This window comes from Somniosus microcephalus, chromosome 7 (assembly GCF_052327205.1).
Source record: "Somniosus microcephalus isolate GS21.2 chromosome 7, FLI_Smic_1.0, whole genome shotgun sequence".
Taxonomy (NCBI): Eukaryota; Metazoa; Chordata; class Chondrichthyes; order Squaliformes; family Somniosidae; genus Somniosus; species Somniosus microcephalus.
Window position 1 is genome coordinate 202606817 of NC_140993.1, and position 24174 is coordinate 202630990.

Below are 24174 nucleotides of genomic sequence, written 5' to 3' on the forward strand. Positions count from 1 at the left end.
ACGATGCCCTGCACCCTTGGCAGACCTGCCACATTTGCAAAGCCAACCACACGTGCGGTTACACTTGCCTCATCCGTGGAGAAGTGGATGTAATTGTGCGTCTTGGCCAAGAGGGCATTGGTTACCTGCGTGATGCAAGTGTGTGCCAGTCCAGCGAAAGAAGGACGAGTGTTGAAGATCAGGGTCAGTGGCCATGGGAAGCAAGCGAACAGCAGCAAAGCAGAGATTAATTCAGCATGAATCTCGAGCAGGGTGGGAACCAGCAGGAATGGATTAGAATTAGAGCAGGCTAGAATGGAAAGTCCCAGCGGAGGAGCAGAAACCTTAGCCAGCAGAGGCGGGTCGGGTACTGGAATTGAGGTAGTCCAGCAGAGAATACAATCTCCATAGAAAATGGCGGTGAAGGTGGAGGCCACAGAAGCCAGCAGAGAAATGGACGTCAGCCCAGGAGAAAGTGGATTTCTGTCCAGGACCAAACATAGCTGAGAAGCCAAAGGTGCATTGAGGTAGAGTCCTGAAGCTCAACAGGTGGGCAGTGTAGGCTGGAACAAGTTCCCTTAACCTGAAGATATTGAGTGGAAGAGCTGAGTCACGGAAACCAAGGCAGTGTAGTCTAGCAGAGCAGCTGATGGTAGAGGAATCCAGGAAATCAAATATGAGCCAAGTCATGATTGAAAAAAGCAGAGTAAAAACGTGGAGGCCTATGTCAGACAAATTTAAATCTCGTGGGGGTTGAAATTTCTTACGCTTGATCTTTATTTGGCCTGAGTGGTTAATGAACTTCATACCTTAGTGGTTGATCCATCTTGCTTTGTTTGGCAGACGGACAAAGCAGTTACAAAATCACATACGCCAGTTGTTTTGCCTAAAACTAAATCTGAGTTTCACTTATCTTAGGAAATGTTATCTGTTACTGCAGGTTTCTGTCAAAGGAGGTGTCAGCTTGTTAAAAGCTGGAATATGTAACCAGAACAGTGGACTACAGGTTGCCAGAGGTTATGCTATGATCCTACAATGTATTGGTCGGACTACACCTGGAGCATTGTGTTCGGTTCTAGCCATTGTAGCACAAAAAATGAATAGTAGGTGCATTGAACAGGGTGCAGAGAAGAGCAACGAGAATGGTCGACTGGGAGATGCCGCTGATGTCTGCTGATGATCCCTGGAAGGACCCTGAAGCAAAAAAGTTGAGGGCGGTGGTGACTTTGACAGCCACTGGTAAGGGGTGTCCACCCGCTCCTCATGGCTCCAGGTGTTGGTGCAGCATTGCGCAGATGTCAGCAACTACCTCTCGCGAAAGTCTCAGCTTCCTTTGGCACTTCTGCTCACTCATGTTGAGGAAGGTCATCCTCGGCCTGTAAACCCTGTGTTGGGGGTATCTCCTGCAGCCCTGCGCTGACGCCTTCTGCCCTGTGCACCATCAGGTGGCTGAGCAGGAGGTTGGCGCTCCTGCTATTGTGCCTGGTTCTGCTGCTCCGAACCTGAGGACCAGGATGAAAGGAAATAAATGGTTCCCATGCTGCTGGTAGATATTTCCGTTGAAGAAGCGCTCAGTCAATGTGGGGAGAGGGGTTTCCCAGGAGGTGACAGTGGAGATGGATCTCAGCCTCACCACTTCCAAGATCAGTAGACCTGCAAAACGTTTTCCAAGACCTGAAAAAACAAAGTTCTGCCACCTGCAACTGATCCTTGTTGAGAGCTCCGTTTTTATGCTGGAGCTGCAGCTGTCAAGAAGCCAGCCACTTGTGAACCCGACACATTAGCTGGCGTGGTTTGGGAACGGCGTAGAACACGCTGAAAATACGGTAAAATTTAAAAGGGCAGGCAAAATAGGATTAACAACCAGTTAACTGCCTTAAGGGCCGTGGTGGGACCGAACGGGAGTCTGCAAGCCCGCCTTTGGAAAAGTTGCACGGAGGCAGGTTGACGGCGGAATCGGAATCCGCCGCCATTTTTAGCCATTTTACCACCTGACCCGCCTCCAAAGGGCTGGTAAAATCGAGACCTTTGTCTCTCTAATCTTTCTTCAGAGCTTCTCTTTGCATTTGGAATTGTTCTCGTTGCTCTTCTCTGCACCCTGTTCAATGCACCTACTATTCATTTTTTGTGCTACAATGGCTAGAACCGAACACAATGCTCCAGGTGTAGTCCGACCAATACATTGTAAGATCATAGCCTCTGGCAACCTGTAGTCCACTGTTCTGGTTACATATTCCAGCTTTTAACAAGCTGACACCTCCTTTGACAGAAACCTGCAGTAACAGATAACATTTCCTAAGATAAGTGAAACTCAGATTTAGTTTTAGGCAAAACAACTGGCGTATGTGATTTTGTAACTGCTTTGTCCGTCTGCCAAACAAAACAAGGTGGATCAATCACTGAGGTATGAAGTTCATTAACCACTCAGGCCAAATAAAGATCAAGCGTAAGAAATTTCAACCCCCACGAGATTTAAATTTGTCTGACATAGGCCTCCACGTTTTTACTCTGCTTTTTTCAATCATGACTTGGCTCATATTTGATTTCTTGGATTCCTCCACCATCAGCTGCTCTGCTAGACTACACTGCCTTGGCTTCCGTGACTCAGCTCTTCCACTCAATATCTTCAGGTTAAGGGAACTTGTTCCAGCCTACACTGCCCACCTGTTGAGCTTCAGGACTCTACCTCAATGCACCTTTGGCTTCTCAGCTATGTTTGGTCCTGGACAGAAATCCACTTTCTCCTGGGCTGACGTCCATTTCTCTGCTGGCTTCTGTGGCCTCCACCTTCACCGCCATTTTCTATGGAGATTGTATTCTCTGCTGGACTACCTCAATTCCAGTACCCGACCTGCCTCTGCTGGCTAAGGTTTCTGCTCCTCCGCTGGGACTTTCCATTCTAGCCTGCTCTAATTCTAATCCATTCCTGCTGGTTCCCACCCTGCTCGAGATTCATGCTGAATTAATCTCTGCTTTGCTGCTGTTCGCTTGCTTCCCATGGCCACTGACCCTGATCTTCAACACTCGTCCTTCTTTCGCTGGACTGGCTCAGACCTCAAGCTCCTGCTGCTCCCAAACTTGCTCTTGTTCCTCAGACCAGTTCCTTCGTCTACACTGATCCTGTTGATTTACCTTGTACCCTCCCCTGGACTTAGATGCTCTTGGCCCTTGGGTTTCACTCCCACTGCTCCTCACTCCTCTGTTGGTATACCTAATGCACTGGTGTGCACTGCTAAAATCCGAGGTCACTACGCATCTTTCCACTCCTCTTTGGCCCTCCGATTCCACTGGACAACTTCCAGCAGCAAACCCACTGATATTTTGCCGTTCGACTGGCTGCTGAATCCATTCACTTTCCACACTGTCTTCAAACCTGGACACTGGTTTGCGGATGCTCCAAGTTGACTCCAGCCTTTCTACAAGTCAACTTCTTCTCACCACAGGACCTCAGACCAATAACTTGGACTCTTTCATATAATCTCGTCCCTGTCCTCTTGTTTATAACCAGAACATGTCTCTCTCATAATCTCTTCCATACTTATGTAACCTGAATTCCCTCTGTGCCCAAATGGACCTTTTGGCTGCCACTCTGGAACTGAGCCCATTAGTTCTACCTCCCTTTCTTTTTCTCTGAGCCCCTCTTTCACTTCCCAAATCTCACAACTCCATGCTTCAATTCTGCAATCAGCTTTCTGCCCTGTTACAGCACCAAAATGGCCCTAACCAAAATCATAAATGACATCCTCTGTAACTATGATGCATTAACCCTCCTGGTCCTGCTTGAGCTCTCTGCAGCCTTTGACATGGTCGACCACAACATCCTACTCCAACACCTCTCTGTCATTGTCTAGCGCAGTGTGATTGCCCTCTTACCTATCCGATCCTAGAGCATCTCCAGCAATGGCTTCTCTTCCTGACCCTGCACCGTTACCTTTGGAGTCCCCCAAGGATCTGTTCTTGGCCCTCTTCTCTTCCTGATCTGCATGGTGCCCCTGGTGACATCATCTGCCGACAAGCAGTCAGCATCCCCCAAATATGCTGACGACACCCAGCTCTACCTCTTCACCTCTCTGGAACATTCCACTTTCTCTATTCTATCAGTCTGCTTATCCAGCATCCAGTCTTATAAGCGCCACAATTTCCTCAAGTTAGAGACTGGAAAAACCTAAGCTATCATCTTGGTCACCCGCCATAATCAATCCCCTTTCCACTGACTTAATTCTGCATCCCCCTCCCCCCACTCTGGCCACTGTCTCAGGATGAACCAGACTATTTGCAACCTCCATGTCCTACTTGACCACGGACTGAGCGTTCAACCCCGTAGTTTCTCCATCACAAAGGCTGCCTTCTTACATCATGTAACATCATGCGCCTTTGCTCCTCTTTGAACAAACCTTTGGTCACCCCTCCTAACATCTCCTTCCTCGGCTTTTTGTCCATTTTTATCTTTATTTGTCTGTGTGAAGTGCCTAGGGATGTTTTTCTGTATTAAAGCTGCTTTATAAATGCAAGTTTAACTTTCCAAGTGCCCGTCACAAATCTAGACACTCAAGGATAAAAAGTAACTGACTTGGTGGCCTTGTGGACTCTTAGTGAGTTGCAAGACAGCCTTGTGTGCTCTAGTTATGGTCTTGGCACTACTGATCAAACCTCTTCTATTTGCATTATAGACTTCAAAAATGGACCCTTTCTCAGCTGCTAAGGATCTTCACCACTCTGCTTGGCCAGGTTAGTCCTTTCAACAACCTGATCATCAAATGGAAGCCTGGAGGGGTTTATCCTTTTCTTGTGGCTTCTCCCAGGAGATTGTGAGGCTGGTTTGGGGAGGGGAGGGATAGGGGTCATTGGGAGTATAAGTTGTACCATGACTGTACAGGACAGGCTTAATGCACTAGCTGGTATTTTCCTGACCATTTTCATATGTTTGCATGTTTACATGAGTGAAAAAGAAGCACTCAGCCCATTGAATCCACCCCATCTCAAGCCCATAGTCCCCTCTACATTCAGAGCTCACTGAGCCTAATCTATCCTAAATCCATCGAGCCTTCTCCACTCAGAGCCAAGTGAGCCTGCAAGGTACAGAGCCCATCAAGACCAATCCATTCAGAGCCCATCAAGACCACTCCATCCAGAGCCCATCAAGACCACTCCATTCAGAGCTCATCAAGCTTACTCCATCCAGAGTTTCTTACGCTCACTCCATCCAGAGTCCATCAAGCCATTCCACCCATAGCGCAATGAGTTTGTTAGATTTAGATTCCATGTATAATGATTCTATTATAGATGCCTGCCCAACTACCTATTGAGCTACTACTTCAATGGGGCTAAGCTCCTCTTTAATCTCCCCTACAAAAATAAGCAGCGCTGTTGTATCTTTGTCACCATTCTCAACATATATTGATCCAGCTTTCTACCAAAGGTGTTAATTGACCCTAAAACAACTACCTTCCCCGGGCATCTACTCTACATCTCAACCATTCTATCCCACATCCGGGCCAATGGTTATAACAATCTTCGTCCCTGTATGGTATCTATATTTATAATGTTCGGTTTCCTGATCTTAGTGAATGTCCCCAGGCATGAATGGAAGTGGAACAAAGAGGTAGGTGGGGCAAATGAAAAACTGAGACGTTATAAGATGAAGCAGGATGGAGTTGAGTATTGTCGATGATAGGTGATAGATGAACAAGACCCAAAAGGTCCTTCAGGCTGAAACCATGCTGTATGGATGAGGAAAGTGCTTGATCTCACGTGAATGAAACCACATCCATTTCATTTGATAGAAGTCAATTTAATACAGTAATTGCAAAGCTGAGCACAAAGGTGAAAAGATGCCTTACCCAGGAAGCTATAGTCCACTTGCTGTCCCAACTGACCATTTACCTAATGGAAAAAGGGAGGAAGAGAACAGATGCCAGTGAAGGCAAACTATCACACCACAGGACCAGTTTGCAAACACACTTGGAAAATCAGGGTCTCCAAAAACATCACTAATAGGGCTAATTACACCTTATTTTGCACTAAAGAATCTAAACCCTGTATTAACAAAATAACCTGGAAATTCAGAACTGATTTACTTATAATAGTTTAAAAATAGCATAAACACAAGGAGAGATTGCTTTTGTATGCAAATTTAGGCTCAGACAGTTGAATCTTGATAAACACACAGTTTAATGAGAAACACTTTTCTTAATTGAGAACTTCTGTGCAATAGGAGGCCCTAGGGAGTTACTAGATCAAGTATGTGTTTATCTAGACTCTGCTTTATGACATATTTCTATGTACCAGAAAGTGCACAATATACAGCTCCTGTCATAATTCAGCAGTGGTGTGCACTCTTAGTCATCACATCACACAAAACAATAAACCACCTTACCAATGCCATGCATCATGCCAGAAACATCTTTTTTTACATTTCATGCTCTTGTTCAAGGTCCATTGACAAGGTTTTTCACATTTCTGATAAAGCAGAGCCTCTGAAAATTGCTCCCGTTCTGTCTCTCACGCTGAACTGCATCAGCAGGAAGATTGTAGTGAGTACATTGTGAATAATTTGTGATAGTAAGTCTGTTGGCTACAACATCACTGGGATTATGGGTGATCTCAAAAGACCCTACTGAGAAAAGGAAAAATTTGTAGGGCTATGGGGAAAGAGCAGGGGAGTGGGAGTAATTGGATAGCTCTTTCAAATCCGGCACAGGCACAATGGGCTGAATGGCTTCCTTCTGTGTGGTAAGATTTTATGAATGACTGAAAGAGACACGAGTCACTTTCAAAATGGAGCAAGCATCACCAGTGAGCTCACAATGCTGCCAACCCAGTCATTGGACCTACAGGGGTTTGTGAACCAAACATTTACATCAAACTCTGTTATTATGCAACAGCTCATTTTGGTTGTTAAGTCAGAAAACAAGAGCGTCAGATGACAGATTAATAATATATATGTAATATAAATGCCAATGCAATACATGCAGAGCCTATTAATCTGATCTGGGAAACGTAAAGCACCCCAGTCAGATCATTATCTCCTGAGGGCCCATTTTATAAGACTATGCTACCAGCCTCACAAGACAGTAAAATTACCCCATGGTGTTCAACTCTTCATTATTGTGTTAAGGTACAAGACATCAAATCTGAGCTCAGCCCACTGCAATTACTTATTTAAGGCTTGATGTAATTTTTAATAAGAAAAAAATACTTACTTTCAAAGCGTTAAGGTGTAAGTCATAGCATTCAAGACAAGCACAGGCAGAAAGAAAGAGGCTTTAAGACAGGTATATTAAACAGAGAAGAAAGCACAAGATCATGGGTGAGTTATCAACCTGTTGGGTTTCCATTTGTCAAATGAGATCTTAAATACCAGCTTTAAATTACAGTGTGTGATCAGGTCGTTCTTCATTAAACTTACAGGCATTTTGCAGTGAGGTCTGGGAGGAACTGGAAAAACTGTCTATTCAAAGTTGGAGGAAAATGAATTGGTAAATAAAAACAAGTACATAATGAAACACATATAGATGATAAAAAAAGTAAAAGTCTACGAAGGCAAAGAGCAGTTAAAAGAATGATGAGCAATCTATAATACATACAAATAACTTACTCCTTTTATATTGAGGATTCGACCAGGAGGTCCTGGAGGTCCCGGAGGTCCTGGTAATCCAGCAGGGCCCTAAAAATGGACATAGATCATTCATTTTTCAGTTATCCTTTCTGTTTTGTGAGCTTTCTAACCAGTGCGGTTTTCCCCCTCATTTCTAGGCCAAGTCTACAAAAATCATAGAGGGCATTGAATGAAACCCAATTATTGATAAAAGCAACAAACAGTATTACTACAGGACACATAACCAACCAACAAACAGTATTAATACAGGACATATAGTAAACCAACACACAGTGTTAATACAGGACATATAACCAACCAACAAACAGTATTACTACAGGACATATAGTAAACCAACACACAGTGTTAATACAGGACATATAACCAACCAACAAACAGTATTATACAGGACACATAACCAACCAACAAACAGTATTACTACAGGACATATAGTAAACAAACACACATTACTCCAAGACACATAACCAACCAAAACGCAGTATCAATACAGGACATATTGTAAACCAACAAGAACTATCTTGATATTCAGTAAAACCAAGCATTACACTAAAATATAAATGTTATGGCCTAGAAATTTGAGTAGGCTGGAAACCTGCCACCGCGGGCTGAAGTTAACAGCCGCCCACAATAAGAGCACAGGCAGCACCCATATTTTGGTGCTGCCAGCTGATTTACATTAGCGCAGCGTAAAACCTGCAGTGCAACACCCTGTTTCGGGTGGTAGTCTCAGCAGGAGGCCCAATGTAGCGGGGCTGAAGCATTCCTGAAGCGAGGCAGCATTCTTTTAACGCTAGCCTGTCCCAGGGTCTCTCACACAGCACTCCAGCTTTGTGCAGGGGGGTCAACACTGCAAGAGAGGTCCTCTACCCACATGGGCCAGGAGGCCCTCCAGAAAGAACCATGTGGGGCCAGATCACTGAGACCATCACTACCAGCAGTGTCACCCCCAAGACCAGGTTCCTGTGTTCAAAGAAGCTTCATGACCTCAGAACAGTGGTCAAGATCAGTGAATGCATCTTCAAAAGCCATCTCCTACCAAATGCATCACTAATCTCACACACTGCTCATTGCACAACCCCCTGCCCCATCACTCACCTACCAACAATCTGTACCAAACACAAGGCACACCTCCCATTCCTAGCTTCACCTCACCCCCTTGAAGGAGACGGTGCTGGGCATTGTTGGTAGGGGCATGGCTGAGCCCTTGGCCAGCAGTGGGGCTGAAAGGATACAAGATGCTGGTATCCTCATACGTTATCCTCCTTCTCACATCCCACTTTATCTTCTGATTTACAAGGTGCGCATGGTGTAAGCATGCAGATCTTGCTTTCCCGCCCTCCCCTCACCACAACTCCACCCTTGTGCCTTCCTCATTTCACACACCCAAGAAATGCAGCCCATCCAGCCCGTGGTTGACCAAGAAGAGGGAGAGGAGAGTGAAGAAGAAGAAGAAACACCGTCACTCGCTTTGACACTCCCAGCCACCAGCTCCTCGAGGTCGTCCTGCAAGGCCAACTGCTGTGCCCCCACTGAAAGTCAGCAGCCTTCCACCAGCGATGCTGCAGCCACTGGGGTAGCACTGCGTGACATCACTAGGATAGGCAAAGGCACACACAAGACAGTCACTAAGGGAATGCACAGGGGTGATTAGTTGATTTTTTGATGTAATATTGGATGGATAGATGTATAAATTTGGATTGGTAAGTTTGCTTTGTGGCGGCTTTTATTTCAGCATTCTGGCCAAGAGGACACTCTAATGGTCAGAAACAGAGCGAAGATAAGGTGTGGGAGAAGTACTGAAAGGGGAATTGGGGTTGTGGTTACTGGTACCGTAGGCGGATAATTCCATCCTGGATATCCTGACCAGCGCGATGACCCTTACCAAAATGGCGGCCGCCGTGTCTGGCGCCAGAAGCAGCCGGAACTGAGGCAGCTACTATTTTTTCCCAGAAAACCAGCATTAACGGCTGGCGCAAAGGTAAGCAATTTCTAGGCCATAGAAAGGGCTAAAAATTTGATTGTGTAGCACCTGTTGTTTTGGTGCTACGGGTGCCGTTTTGGGTCGAAAATTATGTCCGAACTGCACGAGCACAATTCTGGTGCAGGCCTTGCACATCTTGGTGAGGGAGGTAGCGTCGGCACTGGGAGGAAGAGCCAGAAGTATGTAGAGTAGGCAGACCGTGACATCAATCAGCGAGCAACACTAATTTGGCCCCATCACTGCCATTTTCATCCTCAACGCTGGAAGTAATGTCCTGTGTTAACTGTGCACAGCTGAACATGTGTTCAGCAGCTGCAAGGACCCCCTACCAACGATAATTAAAGAGATCATCAACCACTCTCAGGTCAGTTGCTGATTAATTTCTACTGGCTCTGTTTAAGTTTGTGGGAGTGTTTGGAGCTTTCTAGAGTTGTTTAAAGTTGGCCAGGTGACAGGGAGTGGTGCTGCAAGTGGAGAAGGCCTTGCTTCTGACTTCAAGGGTTCTGGTTAGACCCCTTGCTCCCAGTCATGGGTGGTCTAGTTATCATCCCCCTTGGCCTGCAGCATGACAGGGAGATGGAGCAGAGGCACGAAGAAGAGGAAAAGCAGCTCGCAGAGGGAGGAGGTGGAGGAGAGGGAGAAGGAGCCAGGAGCAGTGTGTGAGGTGTCTGCGAAGAAGGTGCTCACAGAACTTTGCCACCTCTTGCAACCAGACCTGCAGCCTCACATCAGGGCAAGGACAGCGCTGCCAGTGGCTGTGAAGGTGACTGTGGCCCTGAATTTCTTTGTGCCGGAATCCTTCCAAGCTGGAGCAGGTGACATCTGTAACATCTCCCAGTTCGCCGCCCACTGCTGCTCTTTATGCTAGGGGAGGGGACTTCATTGTCTTCTCTCTGACCAGAGAGAAGCAGGTGGAGCATGCCCGTGGCTTTGCCAGGATAGTGGGCTTCCCCATGCTGCAGAGTGCCATCGACTGCAGGTATGTCGCTTTGTGGGCACTGTATCTAAATGCTGAGATGTACCGCAACCGCAAAAGTTACCACTCGCTGAATTTGCAGTTGGTGTGTGACCATGCTCAGCACATCATAGTGTTGAATGCCCGGTATTCTGGCAGCAGTCATGATGCTTTCATTCTGCAACAACACACTGTTCCCTCAGTCTTTGAACCACCATGGCAAACCAGAGGGTGGCTACTGGGCAACAAGGGCTATCCACTGACCACCTGCTCATGACTCTGCTCTGCAACCCAACCACACAAAGGCAGCATGCGTACAACGAGAGCCATGCTGCCACAGATAGAGCAGACCACTGGCATCATTAAACAACTCTTCTGCTGCCTGGACCGCTCTGGAGTAGCCCTGCAGTACTCACCAAAACACGACTCAAGATTAGTAATGGACTGCATGCTCCACAACATCGCCATCATAAGGGCACAGCCCTTGCCACCAGGCATATGGCGAACAGCTGAGGAGGACAAGGAGGAAGAAGAAAAGGAGGAGGAGGAAGCAGAAAAGGAGGAGGAAGAGGAAGCAGCAGAAGAGGAAGCGTAAGGGAGGAAGCAATCCAGACAGCCCCTTTCTGCCCAGGTGAACACAACCGCAATTCCCCAGCTGGTGTGTAACCTTGCTCAGCACATCATGATGGTGAGTGCCAGGTATCCTGGCAGCAATCATGATGCTTACATTCTGCGCCAGTCCGCTGTCCCCTCAGTCTTTGAGCCACCACGACAAACCAGAGGGTGGCTGCTGTACAACAGGGCCATCCACTGACCACCTGGCTCATGACTCGGCCCCGCAACCCAACCACATGTGGGCAGCATGCGTACAATGAGAGCGGCCACATGGATAGAGCAGACCATTGGTGTCTTTAAACAACTCTTCCGCTGCCCGGACCTCTCTGGAGGAGCCCTGCAGTACTGATCAGAACAAGTCTTAAGATTTGTCGTGGTTTGCTGCATGCTCCACAACTTCACCATCATGCGGGCACAGCCCTTGCCACCAGGCATATGGTGACCAGCTGAGGAGGAGGAGGAAGAGGAGGAGGTGGTGGAGGAGGAAGAGGAAGAGGAGGAGGCAACCCAGACAGCCCCTTTCTGCCTGGGCTATCCGTGATTGACACATCCGACTGCGGTACCAGTGACCACATCCCCAATTCCCCATTCAACAATAGTCCCACATCTAACCTTCCCTCTGTTACTGACAATCACAGCATCCACTTGCCTACAATGCTGAAAGAAAAGCCACCACAAAAGAAACATTCCAATCCAACTTTATTCATCAATCTGTGGGGGAACTACGGTCTCCCGCGTAAATAAATAGGCAACACAGCGAGCTACAAGAAATAGGTCTTTACTCCAACTCTCACAATACAGTACTGAATTCGTGAAGCCCACGAACCTGTGATGACTCACGGATTGGTCACCTGCTGGAACCTGATTGGTTTTCCTTCTCTCAGCAGCAGGCAAGTCTGAACGTGCCTTATTCCTCTCAGCTTGCAACTGTCTTGCGGCGGGAGGGGAATACAGCAGTTAAAAGGGGATTATACAGGTTTATCTACATACACACAGTGTTTCCCCAATGTGGCAATGCCACATACGCCCCCCCAGAATCCTCGTTAACTGTAAAAGTCAGTCTCTGCGGAGGTTTGACCAAGCGGCCGTAGCGGCTGTAGTAGCCATCTGGCGTGTGAGGAGGGCTGTCTGGGAGGTCGGCCGGTTGGTTCGTCGGCTGATCTGGCGGCTGGTCTGCCGGTGGGCTGGCTGGACGGGCTGCCGGCGAAGGTGGGGCGGTGGCCGGGAAGTAAGGTTCTGGCGTGTCTTGGTCCTCTTGTGGGGCCGCCGCCAACGCGGGAGGTCTGCCCCGCCATGGGGGAAGAGCCGGCCGAAACGGGAAGCTGAGGTCCAGGTGCGCCGGTTTGAGGCGGTCTACTGAAATAAGGTCCGGCTTCCTGCCGACGTCGATAAGAAAAGCTTTGTCCCCCGTCTCCAATACTGGGAAGGGGCCGGTGTATGGTGCCTGCAGCGGGCCTCTGTGCGCGTCCCGGCGCACGAAGACGAACTCCGCATGTGGTAAGTCTCGAGGCACGTAGGACGGCTGCGGGCCGTGTTGCGAAGTGGGCACTGGACAGAATTGCTGGGCCGCGTCCTGGTGCAGGGAAAGCTGTCTGGCGGCCGACCACGGCTCCGTTGTCAGGGGGAGGAAGTCGCCTGGTACTCTGAGCGGTTGGCCGTAGACCATCTCGGCCGCGGAGGCACGGAGGTCTTCTTCCAGGAGAACCCAGGGTAGTTTGTCGATCCAGCTGGTGTCGGCCAGGCTGGCGCGGAGGGAGGCTTTCAAAGAACGATGAAAGCGCTCGCAGAGCCCGTTGGCCTGCGGGTGGTAGGCATAGTGGTTAGCACTGTTGCCTCACAGCGCCAGGGACCCGGGTTCGAATCCGGCCTCGGGTGACTGTCTGTGTGGAGTTTGCACATTCTCCCCGTGTTTGCGTGGGTTTCCTCCGGGTGCTCCAGTTTCCTCCCACAGTCCAAAGATGTGCGGGTTAGGTTGATTGGCTATGATAAATTGACCCTTAGTGTTAGGGGGATTAAATACGTGGGGTTACGGGGATAGGGTGGGATATGTGTTGGTGTAGGGGTTTACGGGGATCGGGTGGGATATGTGTCGGTGCAGGCTCGATGGGCCGAAATGGCCTCTATCTGCACTGTGGGGTTTCTGTGATTTCTGTGAACCTGGTGCCGAGGCCGGCGGTGATGGCATTCCACAAGTGGGAGGTGAACTGGGGGCCTCTGTCCGAGGGTATGTCGGTCGGCACGCCGAACTGGGCCACCCATGTCGAGACGAATGCTCGCGCGACATCGGTCATGGTGGTGGAGGCGAGGGGAACCACCTCAGGCCATCTGGTGGTGCGGTCGACGATCGTGAGCAGGTGTGTAAAACCGTGCGACGGCGGCAAGGGGCCTACCAGATCGACGTGGACGTGGTCAAAACGCCTCTCGGGCACCGGGAAACACTCCAATGGCGCCTTGGTGTGCTGCTGGACTTTAGCGCGCTGACACGCCACGCATGTGTTGGTCCAGTCTCTCACATCCTTGTGGAGTCCAGGCCAGATGAACTTGGCGGACATAAGTTTCTGAGACGCACGCATCCCTGGATGTGAGAGGCCGTGGATGATGTCGAAAACTCGCTTGCGCCAGGCGGATGGGACGACCGGCCTAGGCGAGGGGACTGAGACGTCGCACAGGAGGGTTGTGCCGGCTGCGTGGAAGTGGATGTCGGCCAGGGTGAGGCTGGTAGTTGAAGTCCTAAGGGCCTGGATCTCCGCGTCGGCGGCCTGGTCTCTCGCCATGCTGGCGTAGTCGACGCCCAGGTGCACTGCATGGAGCGAGGGTCTTGAGAGGCAGTCGGCCACCAAATTGTCCTTGCCGGCGACGTGGTGGATGTCCGTGGTGAACTCCGAGATGAAGTTGAGTTGGCGCTGTTGGCGCGCGGACCAGGGTTCGGTTACTTTGGCCATGGCGAAAGTGAGCGGCTTGTGGTCCACGAATGCGGTGAACGGCCGGCCTTCCAGGAGGAAACGGAAGTGCTGGATTGCCAGGAACAGGGCCAGGAGCTCTCTGTCGAACGTGCTGTAGGCCTGCTCGTTCTTGCGCAGCTGTCGGCTGAAAAATGCCAGTGGCTGCCACGCGCCTTCGACCCACTGTTGCTGGACAGCGCCGACGGCGTAATCCGAGGCGTCCGTGGTGAGGGCGGTCTTGGCGCCCGGGATGGGGTGGGCCAGTAGTGTGGCGTTGGCCAAGGCGCTTTTGGTCTGGTGGAAGGCTGTCGCCATCTCGCTGGACCAGGTGAGTTGCTCTTTACCCGTTTTGCCCCTGGTGGCTTCGTAGAGGGGGCGCATGAGTGCGGTGACCTTGGGCACGAACCGGTGATAGAAATTGACCATCCCCCAAAATTCCTGCAGCACCTTGACCGAGGTGGGCTGGGGAAAGTCCGCCACCGCCTGCACCTTGGAAGGTAGGGGAATGGCTACCCATGGCTGAGAAAGTCAATTTGGGCTGCTCCGAACTGGCATTTGGCCGGGTTGACGATTAGCCCGTGTTGGCTGAGGCGCTGGAAAAGGGAGCGCAAATGCGCGATGTGCTCGGCCTTGCTGGTGCTGGCCACGAGGATATCGTCCAGATAGACGAACAGGAAGCTCAGGTCCCATAGGACAGAGTCCATGAGCCGTTGGAAGGACTGTGCGGCGTTCTTAAGCCCGAAGGGCATGCGCAGGAACTCGAACAGTCCGAAGGGGGTGATGACCGCCGTCTTCTGGACGTCTGCGTGGTGGACGGGGACCTGATGGTAGCCGCGAATCAGGTCGACCTTGGAAAAGACGGACTTTCCTGCCAGGTGTGCCGAGAAGTCTTGGATGTGCGGAATGGGGTATCTATCGGGGGTGGTGGCGTCGTTGAGCCGTCTGTAGTCGCCGCAGGGGCGCCAGCCACCACCCGGCTTGGGCACAATGTGGAGGGGGGACGACCAAGAGCTGTTCGAGCGGCGGATGATGCTCAGTTTTTCCATCGTGGCGAATTCTTCCTTGGCCACCGCCATCTTGGCTGGGTCCAGGCGTCTGGCTCGAGCGAACACTGGTGGTCCCATAGTGGCGATGTGGTGCTCGACCCCATGCTTGGCTGCCGTGGCTGAGAAGGTCGGTTGTGTGAGCCTCGGGAAATCTGCGAGTAGGCGGGCGTAGTCATCATGCGCCGGGGCGGAGCAGGACCCGACGAGGGCCGGGCTGTTGCTCTGCTGGCAGGCCAGTGAAGCAAAAGTTGCTGCGTCGATCAGGCGCCTGTCGCGGACGTCGACCAGGAGTCCGTGGGCGCAAAGAAAATCGGCGCCCAGCAAGGGATGTGCCACCAAGGCCGTCACGAAATCCCACGTAAATCGCTGGCCGTTGAAACAAACCTCGGCCCGTCGCTTTCCGAAAGTAGCGATGGCTGCGCCATTTGCCGCCACGAGGGGTGGGCCGCTGCGGCCTGCCTGGATGTCGAGCTGGGAGGCAGGAATTATGCTGCATTGGGCTCCGGTGTCGCAAAGGAATCTGTGCCCTGAAAGAGAGTTGGTTATGTACAGCAGTTTACCTGCGGTGCCGATGGCCATCGTGGCGGCGGGGGTGCGGTCGAGCGGGCCTAGGTGGCGGCGTGGGGCTGGTGCGTTGGGCCGGGTGGCCATCTTGGTTTGATCGAAAGAGCAGGGTGCTCTGCAGCGTTGGGCCTTATGGCCGAAATGCGCGTGGTAGTAGCATAGTTCTGCGGCCTGGCGTGGCGGCGCGCGCTCGGTGGTGTCGGGGAGCCTCGCGGCTGCACAGCCGAGTTGGGCGACGGCGAAGACTTTGTCCGCGGCGGCTGCCTGTTGTACGCAGTCCGTGATCGGGGACCCCGCGAGGGCAGTCTGTACCTGCTGAGGAAGCAGGCTGAGGAAAAGGGCCCGAAACAAGAAGCACTGTGGTTCAGAGCCCAGGAGCGCAAGCATCCAGCTCATCAACTGGGTTGGGGTAGAATCGCCGAGGCCTGGTAGTGAGAGAAGCCTGCGGGCCCTCTCCTCCCTGGACAGGCCGTAAGCCTGCAGCAAGCGGCCCTTAATGGTTGAGTACTTGCCGGTCTGTGGTGGGTTCCCCAGCAGGTCGAGAACTTCCGCGGCGGTAGAGCTTGCTAGTGCTGAGACTACGTGGAGGTACCTTTCTTCATCATCTTGAACCCTGCGAAGGGTGAATTGGGCCTCCGAGTGCGCGAACCAAGCTGGTGCTTGGTGTTCCCAGAAGGTGGGGAGCTTCAAGGACGCGGCGCCGGCCGACATCAGGCTGCTGCTGGTTGCCATCGGGTCGTTGCTGGCCTCTGTAGGGCTGCGTGAGTCGGGGGCTTCGGCCGCCGACATTCGGGGTCACCAATGTGGGGGAACTACGGTCTCCCGCGTAAAGAAATAGGCAACACAGCGAGCTACAAGAAATAGGTCTTTACTCCAACTCTCACAATACAGTACTGAATTTGTGAAGCCCGCGAACCTGTGATGACTCACGGATTGGTCACCTGCTGGAACCTGATTGGTTTTCCTTCTCTCAGCAGCAGGCAAGTCTGAACGTGCCTTATTCCTCTCAGCTTGCAACTGTCTTGCGGGGGAGGGGAATACAGCAGTTAAAAGGGGATTATACAGGTTTATCGACATACACACAGTGTTTCCCCAATGTGGCAACGCCACAAATCCATCTAATACTGCATAACAAAGTCAACTAATCACCTTTGTGCATTCCCTTAGTGCCTGTCTTCAGTGTGCCTTTGCCTAACCTGGTGCTCCTATGAAGTGCTACCCCAGTGGCTGCTGACTTTCATAGAAACATAGAAGATAGGAGCAGGAGTAGGCCATTCGGCCCTTTCGAGCCTGCTCCGCCATTCAACGAGATCATGGCTGATCATCCAAACCCTAGCACCCGGTCCCTACAGCGACAGCCATCCCACCCAAGCCCTATCCCCGTAACCCTGTAACCCCACGTATTTAATCCCCCCTAACACTAAGGGCCAATTTTTCATCATGGCCAATCAACCTAACCCGCACATCTTTGGACTGTGGGAGGAAACCGGAGCACCCGGAGAAAACCCAAGCAAACACGGGGAGAATGTGCAAACTCCACACAGACAGTCACCCGAGGCCGGATTTGAACCCGGGTCCCTGGCGCTGTGAGGCAACAGTGCTAACCACTATGCCACCGTGCTGCCCTTTCAGTGGAGGAGACTGCCGATGGCCTTATATGACGCCTTCGAGCAGCTCTGGGCCTAGAATAAGTTCTGCTGGTGCCAGTTGTGCGCCACCTTTTCCTGCAAGAGAAAGGGAAGTGTGTCAGTGAGTGTGGTGTAATGTGCTTGGGTGATGTGCCTGTAGAGGCTGGTAGAGATTGTTGGTAGGTGAGTGATGGGGGTGTGTGTGTGAGCAGTGTGTGAGGCTAGTGGTGCAGATAGTGGGATATGGCATTTGAAAATTAATTCACTGACCTTGACCACTCGTGTGAGGTCATTAAACTTCCTGCACTGCGTCCATGTCCTCGGGGTAACACTGCTGGCATTCACCACATTGGCTATCTGCTGCCATTGTACTTTTGTTTGTTGTCTGGAGGGCCTCCAGACCTCCTGTGGAAAGAGGACCTCTCTCTTCGAGTTGACTTCCTGCAGTGTTGCTTCGGAGGATCTTGGTACAGACTCTCTCTCCTGCTGTGTCATCATGAATTGATTGCAGTGTCTTTCTCAGCCAGTTGAATAATGATCTGGAGGCAGAATGCATCTCCCCTCAAACTTGGGTCACCTGCTGAGCATTCAGCCACTCAGCAGCGCATTCAGTGCTGGGCTGAAAGGCACCATCATGCAAATGAGAAGGCAGCATGAAATTCATGTGCTGCCTGCAGTCCTCCGAAAGGGCCTGGGTTGCTAGCGCACTGCGATCCCCGTGCCCATTTTCGGGGGCAAACCAATTTCTAGGTCAACAGCTTTCTAACTTGAGAGGAATAAGACAGGATGGTTTAAAGGGCCAGTATCTCTAGTAGTGTTGGCTAAACGAGAAAGACAAGAAAGGTTGTGATGGAGAGAGGCATTAAAACTGCCCCCTTGGATATGGAAGCAGGATTCAAGTCTTGGATCAACCTGGGCTTTATAGCAGGTAGAAGTTATTGAGGGAAAAAGAAGTATTTGGGACGAAGGAGGGCGCAAGCTTCTTTTTTTATTATTCATTCTCGGGATGTGGGCATCGCTGCCAAGGTTGGCATTTATTCCATGTCCCTCGTTGCCCTCGAGAAGGTGGTGGTGAGCCTTTTTCTTGAACCGCTAGAGTCTGTGGTGAAAGGTGCTCTCACAAAGCTGTTAGGGAGGGAGTGCCAGGATTTTGACACAGCAATGCTAAAGGAACGTGTAATATATGTCCAAGTCAGGATGGTGTGTGACTTGGAGGTGACGGTGATCCCATGGGCCTGCTGCCCTTGTCCTTCTGGGTTGTGGATTTGGGACATGCTGCCGTAGAAGCTTTGGTGAGTTGCTTCAGCGCACCTTGGAGACAGCTTTAGAGGAAATGTTGGAGTTGCATGCAAGATCAGAGCAGATATCGAAACGAAGGATGTCTGTCAATAAAGGACTAAGGGTAAGAAAAAGCATTATCTCCCGGCAGCAGTTACGATTGAAAAGCACCTCCTGTATTATACTGGGTAAATGAGGATAGTAAGTAAACAACAACAAGTATTTATATAGTGCCTTTAACGTAGTAAACCATTCCAATGTGCTTCACAGGAGTGTTAGAAAACAAAATTTGACACCAAGCCACATAAGGAGAAATAAGGGCAGATGACCAAAAGCTTGGTCAAAGAGGTAGGTTTTAAGGAGCATCTTAAAGTGAAGAAAAGGGGACAAGTTGTTGATTTTCAGGTCCCTCAGAACAGTTGTAATGAAATCTGTTTGTCTTGCCTGTATTCGTTCTTGCCTGTATTCGTTTTGCACTCATGTATATTACCCTCCCCCACACGGTGTATAGTTTCACTTCCTCTTCCCTGACTAACCTGGAAGGTTCCAGGTCTTGGCTCTTGGCTCCGCCCCTGACTTCTCTTACTTAAAGATCCCAGGATCTGTATGACTCATTCCTGTGAGCCAGTCAGTGTATTGAGATGTTAGCTCTGATCTTAGTGATTAAAAGCCAACTTGTTAAAGTCTATAACTTCTAGTTTTGTGGTTATTGAAGGCACATCAATTTTAATCACTAAAGAATACTAGGATGGATCAACTCCTAAAACCAGAGCGTCTGGACTTGGATCCACATTCTGCTGAAGCATCAAATCAATTTGGACACTGGCTCAAATGCTTCAAACTCTTCGCGAGGGCCTCATCCGCTAGTGAGGTAGATAAACTGAGTCTACTGACTACTCGCGTTAATCATCGGATTTATTCGTTCATCCGGGACGCCACCTCTTACACGGAGGCCATCACTATCCTGAAGGCCCAATACCAGAGGCCAGTAAACGAAGTGTACGCCAGACATCTGCTGGCTACACGCAGGCAGCGACCTGAGGAATCAATGGACGATTTCTTACAGGGCCTAAAGGACTTGGTCCGGGACTGTAACTGCAAGGCCGTGACGGCCAACGTGTACGCTGACGAATTGGTCCGCGATTCCTTCATCACGGGCCTCAAATTGAATTATATCCGGCAGAGACTGCTGGAGAAGGAGGTCCTGGACTTAAAAAAGGCAGTGGCCACTGCGCGATCGCTGGACGTGGCCCAGAAAAACTCTGACTCTTATTCTTCCGGCCATGCGGCCCTCACCGCCTCGTGCGCGCCGAGCGGGCCGCCATCTTGGAATCAGCCATCTTCCCCATCCAGGTCTCAGACCAGCTCTACACCGCCGGAGTCCCCACACAGAAGTTCACCCAGGAGTCCTACTACAGCGGCAATGTCTCGAGGCCCAAAATGCTACTTCTGTGGCCAGGCCAAGCACCCCAGACAACGATGCCCAGCGAAGGACGCTACATGCTTCAAATGTAAGAAAAAGGGGCATTTTAGCAAAGTCTGCAGGGGGAATCCGATTTCCAACTCCGTCACCGCCTCGTGCGTGCCGTGCGGGCCGCCATCTTGGGATCCGCCATCTTTTCCCGACTCAACGGCTGCCCAGGGCCCAACAGTGGCTTCGATCACGGTGGATCAATCCAGGCCACACCCGTTGACAAAATCTATGATGGACATACAGGTAAACGGGAATTTAACGAAATGTTTAATTGACTGTGGGAGTACCGAGAGTTTTATCCACCCTAGCCTGGTACGGCGGCACTCATTAACGGTAACCCCTACACGGAGCAGAATTGCTATGGCTGCTAAGCCCCACACTTCGGACATTTTGGGCTACTGTGTGGTAACACTGACTGTAAAAGGCACGGACTACAAGGATTTTAAACTCCTCGTGATGCCAGAACTCTGTGTTAATGTAATCTTGGGCCTGGACTTCCAGTGCCACCACGAAAGTGTCACGCTAGCATATGGCGGGTCCCAGCCGCCACTCACAGTCTGTGGCCTATCAACCTTAAAAATCAGCCCGCCCTCTTTATTCGCTAATCTTGCTCCGAACTGTAGGCCCATAGCGACCAAAAGTAGACGGTACAGTCTGGAAGACAGACACTTTATCAAGGCGGAAGTGGACAGACTCCTGCGGGAAGGCATTATTGAATGCAGTACCAGTCCGTGGCGTGCCCAAGTAGTCATAGTTAAAAATAGCGAAAAGAAACGGATGGTAATTGACTACAGCCAGACTGTTAATATTTATACCCAGCTGGACGTCTACCCTTTACCCCGCATATCAGAAATGGTCAACCAGATTGCGCAATACCGAGTCTTCTCGACTATCGACCTCAAATCCGCGTATCACCAGCTCCCCATTAGAATGGAGGACCGCCCATACACCGCCTTTGAGGCGAACGGACGCCTCTACCATTTTCTCAGAGTGCCCTTCGGGGTAACAAATGGGGTCTCGGTCTTCCAACGTGAGATGGGCCGCATGGTTGACGAGAATAAACTACAAGCTACCTACCCCTATCTGGACAATGTCACTATCTGCGGGCACAACCAGCAAGACCACGATCTAAATCTTGCGAGATTTTTAAAAACTGCCCTAAAGCTGAATCTAACCTACAACGAAGACAAATGTGTCTTCAACACAACCCGTCTCTGTATCCTCGGCTGTGTGGTGGAAGATGGGGTAATTGGACCGGACCCTGACCGATTACGCCCCCTAAAGGAACTGCCCCTGCCATACAATCCCAAAGCTTTAAAAAGGTGCCTGGGATTTTTTTCATATTATGCCCAATGGGTGCCCAATTACTCTGATACGGCCCGACCCCTCATTAAATCGACGTCCTTCCCACTATCAGCTGAAGCTCGGGGGGCTTTCACCAGTATTAAACAGGACATTGAAAGGGCTGCAGTGTGTGCAGTGGACGAAAGCATTCCCTTTCAAGTCGAAAGCGATGCGTCAGACTTTGCCTTAGCTGCGACCCTCAATCAGGCTGGGGGACCTGTGGCCTTCTTCTCCCGAACCCTTCAGGGACCTGAAATCAGGCACTCTTCTGTCGAGAAGGAGGCACAGGCTATAGTGGAGGCAGTGCGGCACTGGAGACACTACCTAGCCGGCAAACGTTTCACCCTGCTCACCGACCAGTGGTCGGTGGCTTTCATGTTTAATAACAAACAAAGGGGGAAAATCAAGAATGACAAAATACTCAGGTGGAGGATCGAACTATCCACGTTTGACTATGATATTATGTACAGGCCGGGAGCCCTTAATGAACCCCCAGACGCCCTATCGCGGGGAATGTGTGCCAGCATTCATACGGACAAATTACAGGGTCTCCACAACGACCTCTGTCACCCAGGGGTCACCCGACTATACCATTTTATAAAGTCCCGCAATCTGCCCCACTCCATCGAGGAGGTCAGGGCAATGACCAGAGCCTGCCGCACCTGTGCGGAATGCAAGCCTCGTTTCTACAGGCCTGACCGTGCACACCTTATCAAAGCCACACGGCCATTCGAGCGCTTAAGTCTGGACTTCAAGGGACCCCTTCCCTCTGCCGACCGTAACGTATACTTCCTCAATATCATCGATGAATATTCCCGCTTCCCCTTCGTCATTCCCTGCCCAGACATGACCAGTGCCACGGTCATCAAGTGTCTCTGTAATCTATTCTGCATGTTTGGCATGCCGAACTACATACACAGCGATAGGGAGACGTCATTTATGAGTGACGAACTGCGCCAGTTCTTGCTCTCAAAGGGGATAGCCACTAGCAGAACCACTAGCTACAACCCCCGGGGTAATGGGCAAGTGGAAAGGGAGAATGCTACTGTTTGGAAGGCTGTCACGTTAGCCTTAAAGTCAAAAGGCCTTCCGACCTCCCGCTGGCAGGAAGTCCTCCCAGACGTGCTCCACTCCATAAGGTCTCTGTTATGTACAGCCACTAACGCTACCCCTCACGAAAAGATGTTCGTTTTCCCCCGGAAATCCACCTCGGGCATATCTCTACCCGCGTGGCTGACGTCTCCGGGGACAGTACTATTGTGGAAGCACGTGAGAGGCCATAAAACGTACCCCCTTGTGGAAAAGGTACAGCTCCTCCATGCAAACCCTCAGTACGCCTATATCGAATACTCTGACGGGCGAGAGGACACTGTTTCCATAAAAGACCTCGCTCCCTCGGGGAGCGGAGAGAACGATGAGAGACTACCCGAGGAAGACCTACACCAAAAAGAGACAGGACGCCCAGAGGTATCAATACCCAACTTTAACCTGGAGGACACTGCAGATAACCTGGAAGACACTGCGGAGGCCCGGACAGCGGAGAAACCAGAATCCACTCCCCTTGAGGCACCCCAGCCGGTTTTGCGCCGATCACTGAGAAGCGCAAAACCTCCTGACAGACTCACTTATACCAACTTTTAAGAAACATCACCCCGATGGACTAAATCTAAAGAAGGGGTGAATGTAATGAAATCTGTTTGTCTTGCCTGTATTCGTTTTGCACTCATGTATATTACCCTCCCCCACACGGTGTATAGTTTCACTTCCTCTTCCCTGACTAACCTGGAAGGTTCCAGGTCTTGGCTCTTGGCTCCGCCCCTGACTTCTCTTACTTAAAGATCCCAGGATCTGTATGACTCATTCCTGTGAGCCAGTCAGTGTGTTGAGATGTTAGCTCTGATCTTAGTGATTAAAAGCCAACTTGTTAAAGTCTATAACTTCTAGTTTTGTGGTTATTGAAGGCACATCAACAGTGCACTAGGCTGTCTGGTATTGCACAAATTAAGTACCCAGCATACACTTGGGTGCTGCATGCAGAATGCTCAAGAAGCAAATGGAAAAGCAGCAGAAATCCAATCGAAAATAAGTGGTGCAATATTAGATTTCACCCGAGCGCACATACCACAAGTGTTGTTACAGGTTCACCTTTCTGGCCCTTTCTGCCATTTATTCCTGGACGACCCTACAAAGAACACATCAAACAATGATTTATTTATATTTTTTAATTATTCAATTCTGGTCTCCTGTTTTTGCAGTATATATAAACTTACATGTCTACCAGGAAGGCCAAATTCTCCTTTTGGTCCCGGATGTCCCATTGGTCCCTAAAAATAAACTTGTAGTTATTATGATATAAAAAAAAATTCCTACTGTTTCAGCGGCAATAGAACAGTTTTATTATAAAAAGATATGTACACCAGTACTGCTCTGAAACATCCATGCGGAGGTCCAAATCTTTTGCCGTCCCTTCCTCTAGCCCCCTGTTTGGGAGATACCCAGGAGAATTCCCTATTCTTCTTTCAAAAAGTCCCATGGGATCTTATACATCTACCCGAATAGGCAGACTAAAGATTCAGGCCTTTGTTTAATGTCTCATCCAGAAGATGGTGGCTCAAAATTTGCAGTCAGAGGCTTCCTGCGGGTGGATGCCTCCGACCTGCAAAAAATCTACGAATTTACCTGCTGGTCCGGGAGGTTCGTACATTCACGCTCCTGGGCCTCTCCGGGTCTGCACGGGCAGAGGCCCACAT

At 50.4% G+C, this 24174-nt stretch overlaps 1 protein-coding gene across 5 annotated transcripts in view; it reads right to left on the reverse strand.

The window, feature by feature from the left end:
• Positions 1-24174, reverse strand: part of LOC147115087 (collagen alpha-1(XV) chain-like) — a 483626-nt gene that overhangs the window by 41754 nt on the left and 417698 nt on the right. For 4 of the 5 annotated variants that reach the window (XM_085993355.1, XM_085993353.1, XM_085993352.1 and 1 more), the window contains 5 exons: positions 23695-23748; positions 23547-23606; positions 7577-7645; positions 7388-7429; positions 5820-5862 (listed from right to left, as the gene is read on the reverse strand). In XM_085993355.1, coding sequence (XP_085849481.1) covers positions 5820-5862; positions 7388-7429; positions 7577-7645; positions 23547-23606; positions 23695-23748 — 268 coding nt within the window. The remainder of the gene's footprint in view (positions 1-5819; positions 5863-7387; positions 7430-7576; positions 7646-23546; positions 23607-23694; positions 23749-24174) is intronic. The other variant, XM_085993354.1, reaches the window with a different exon arrangement.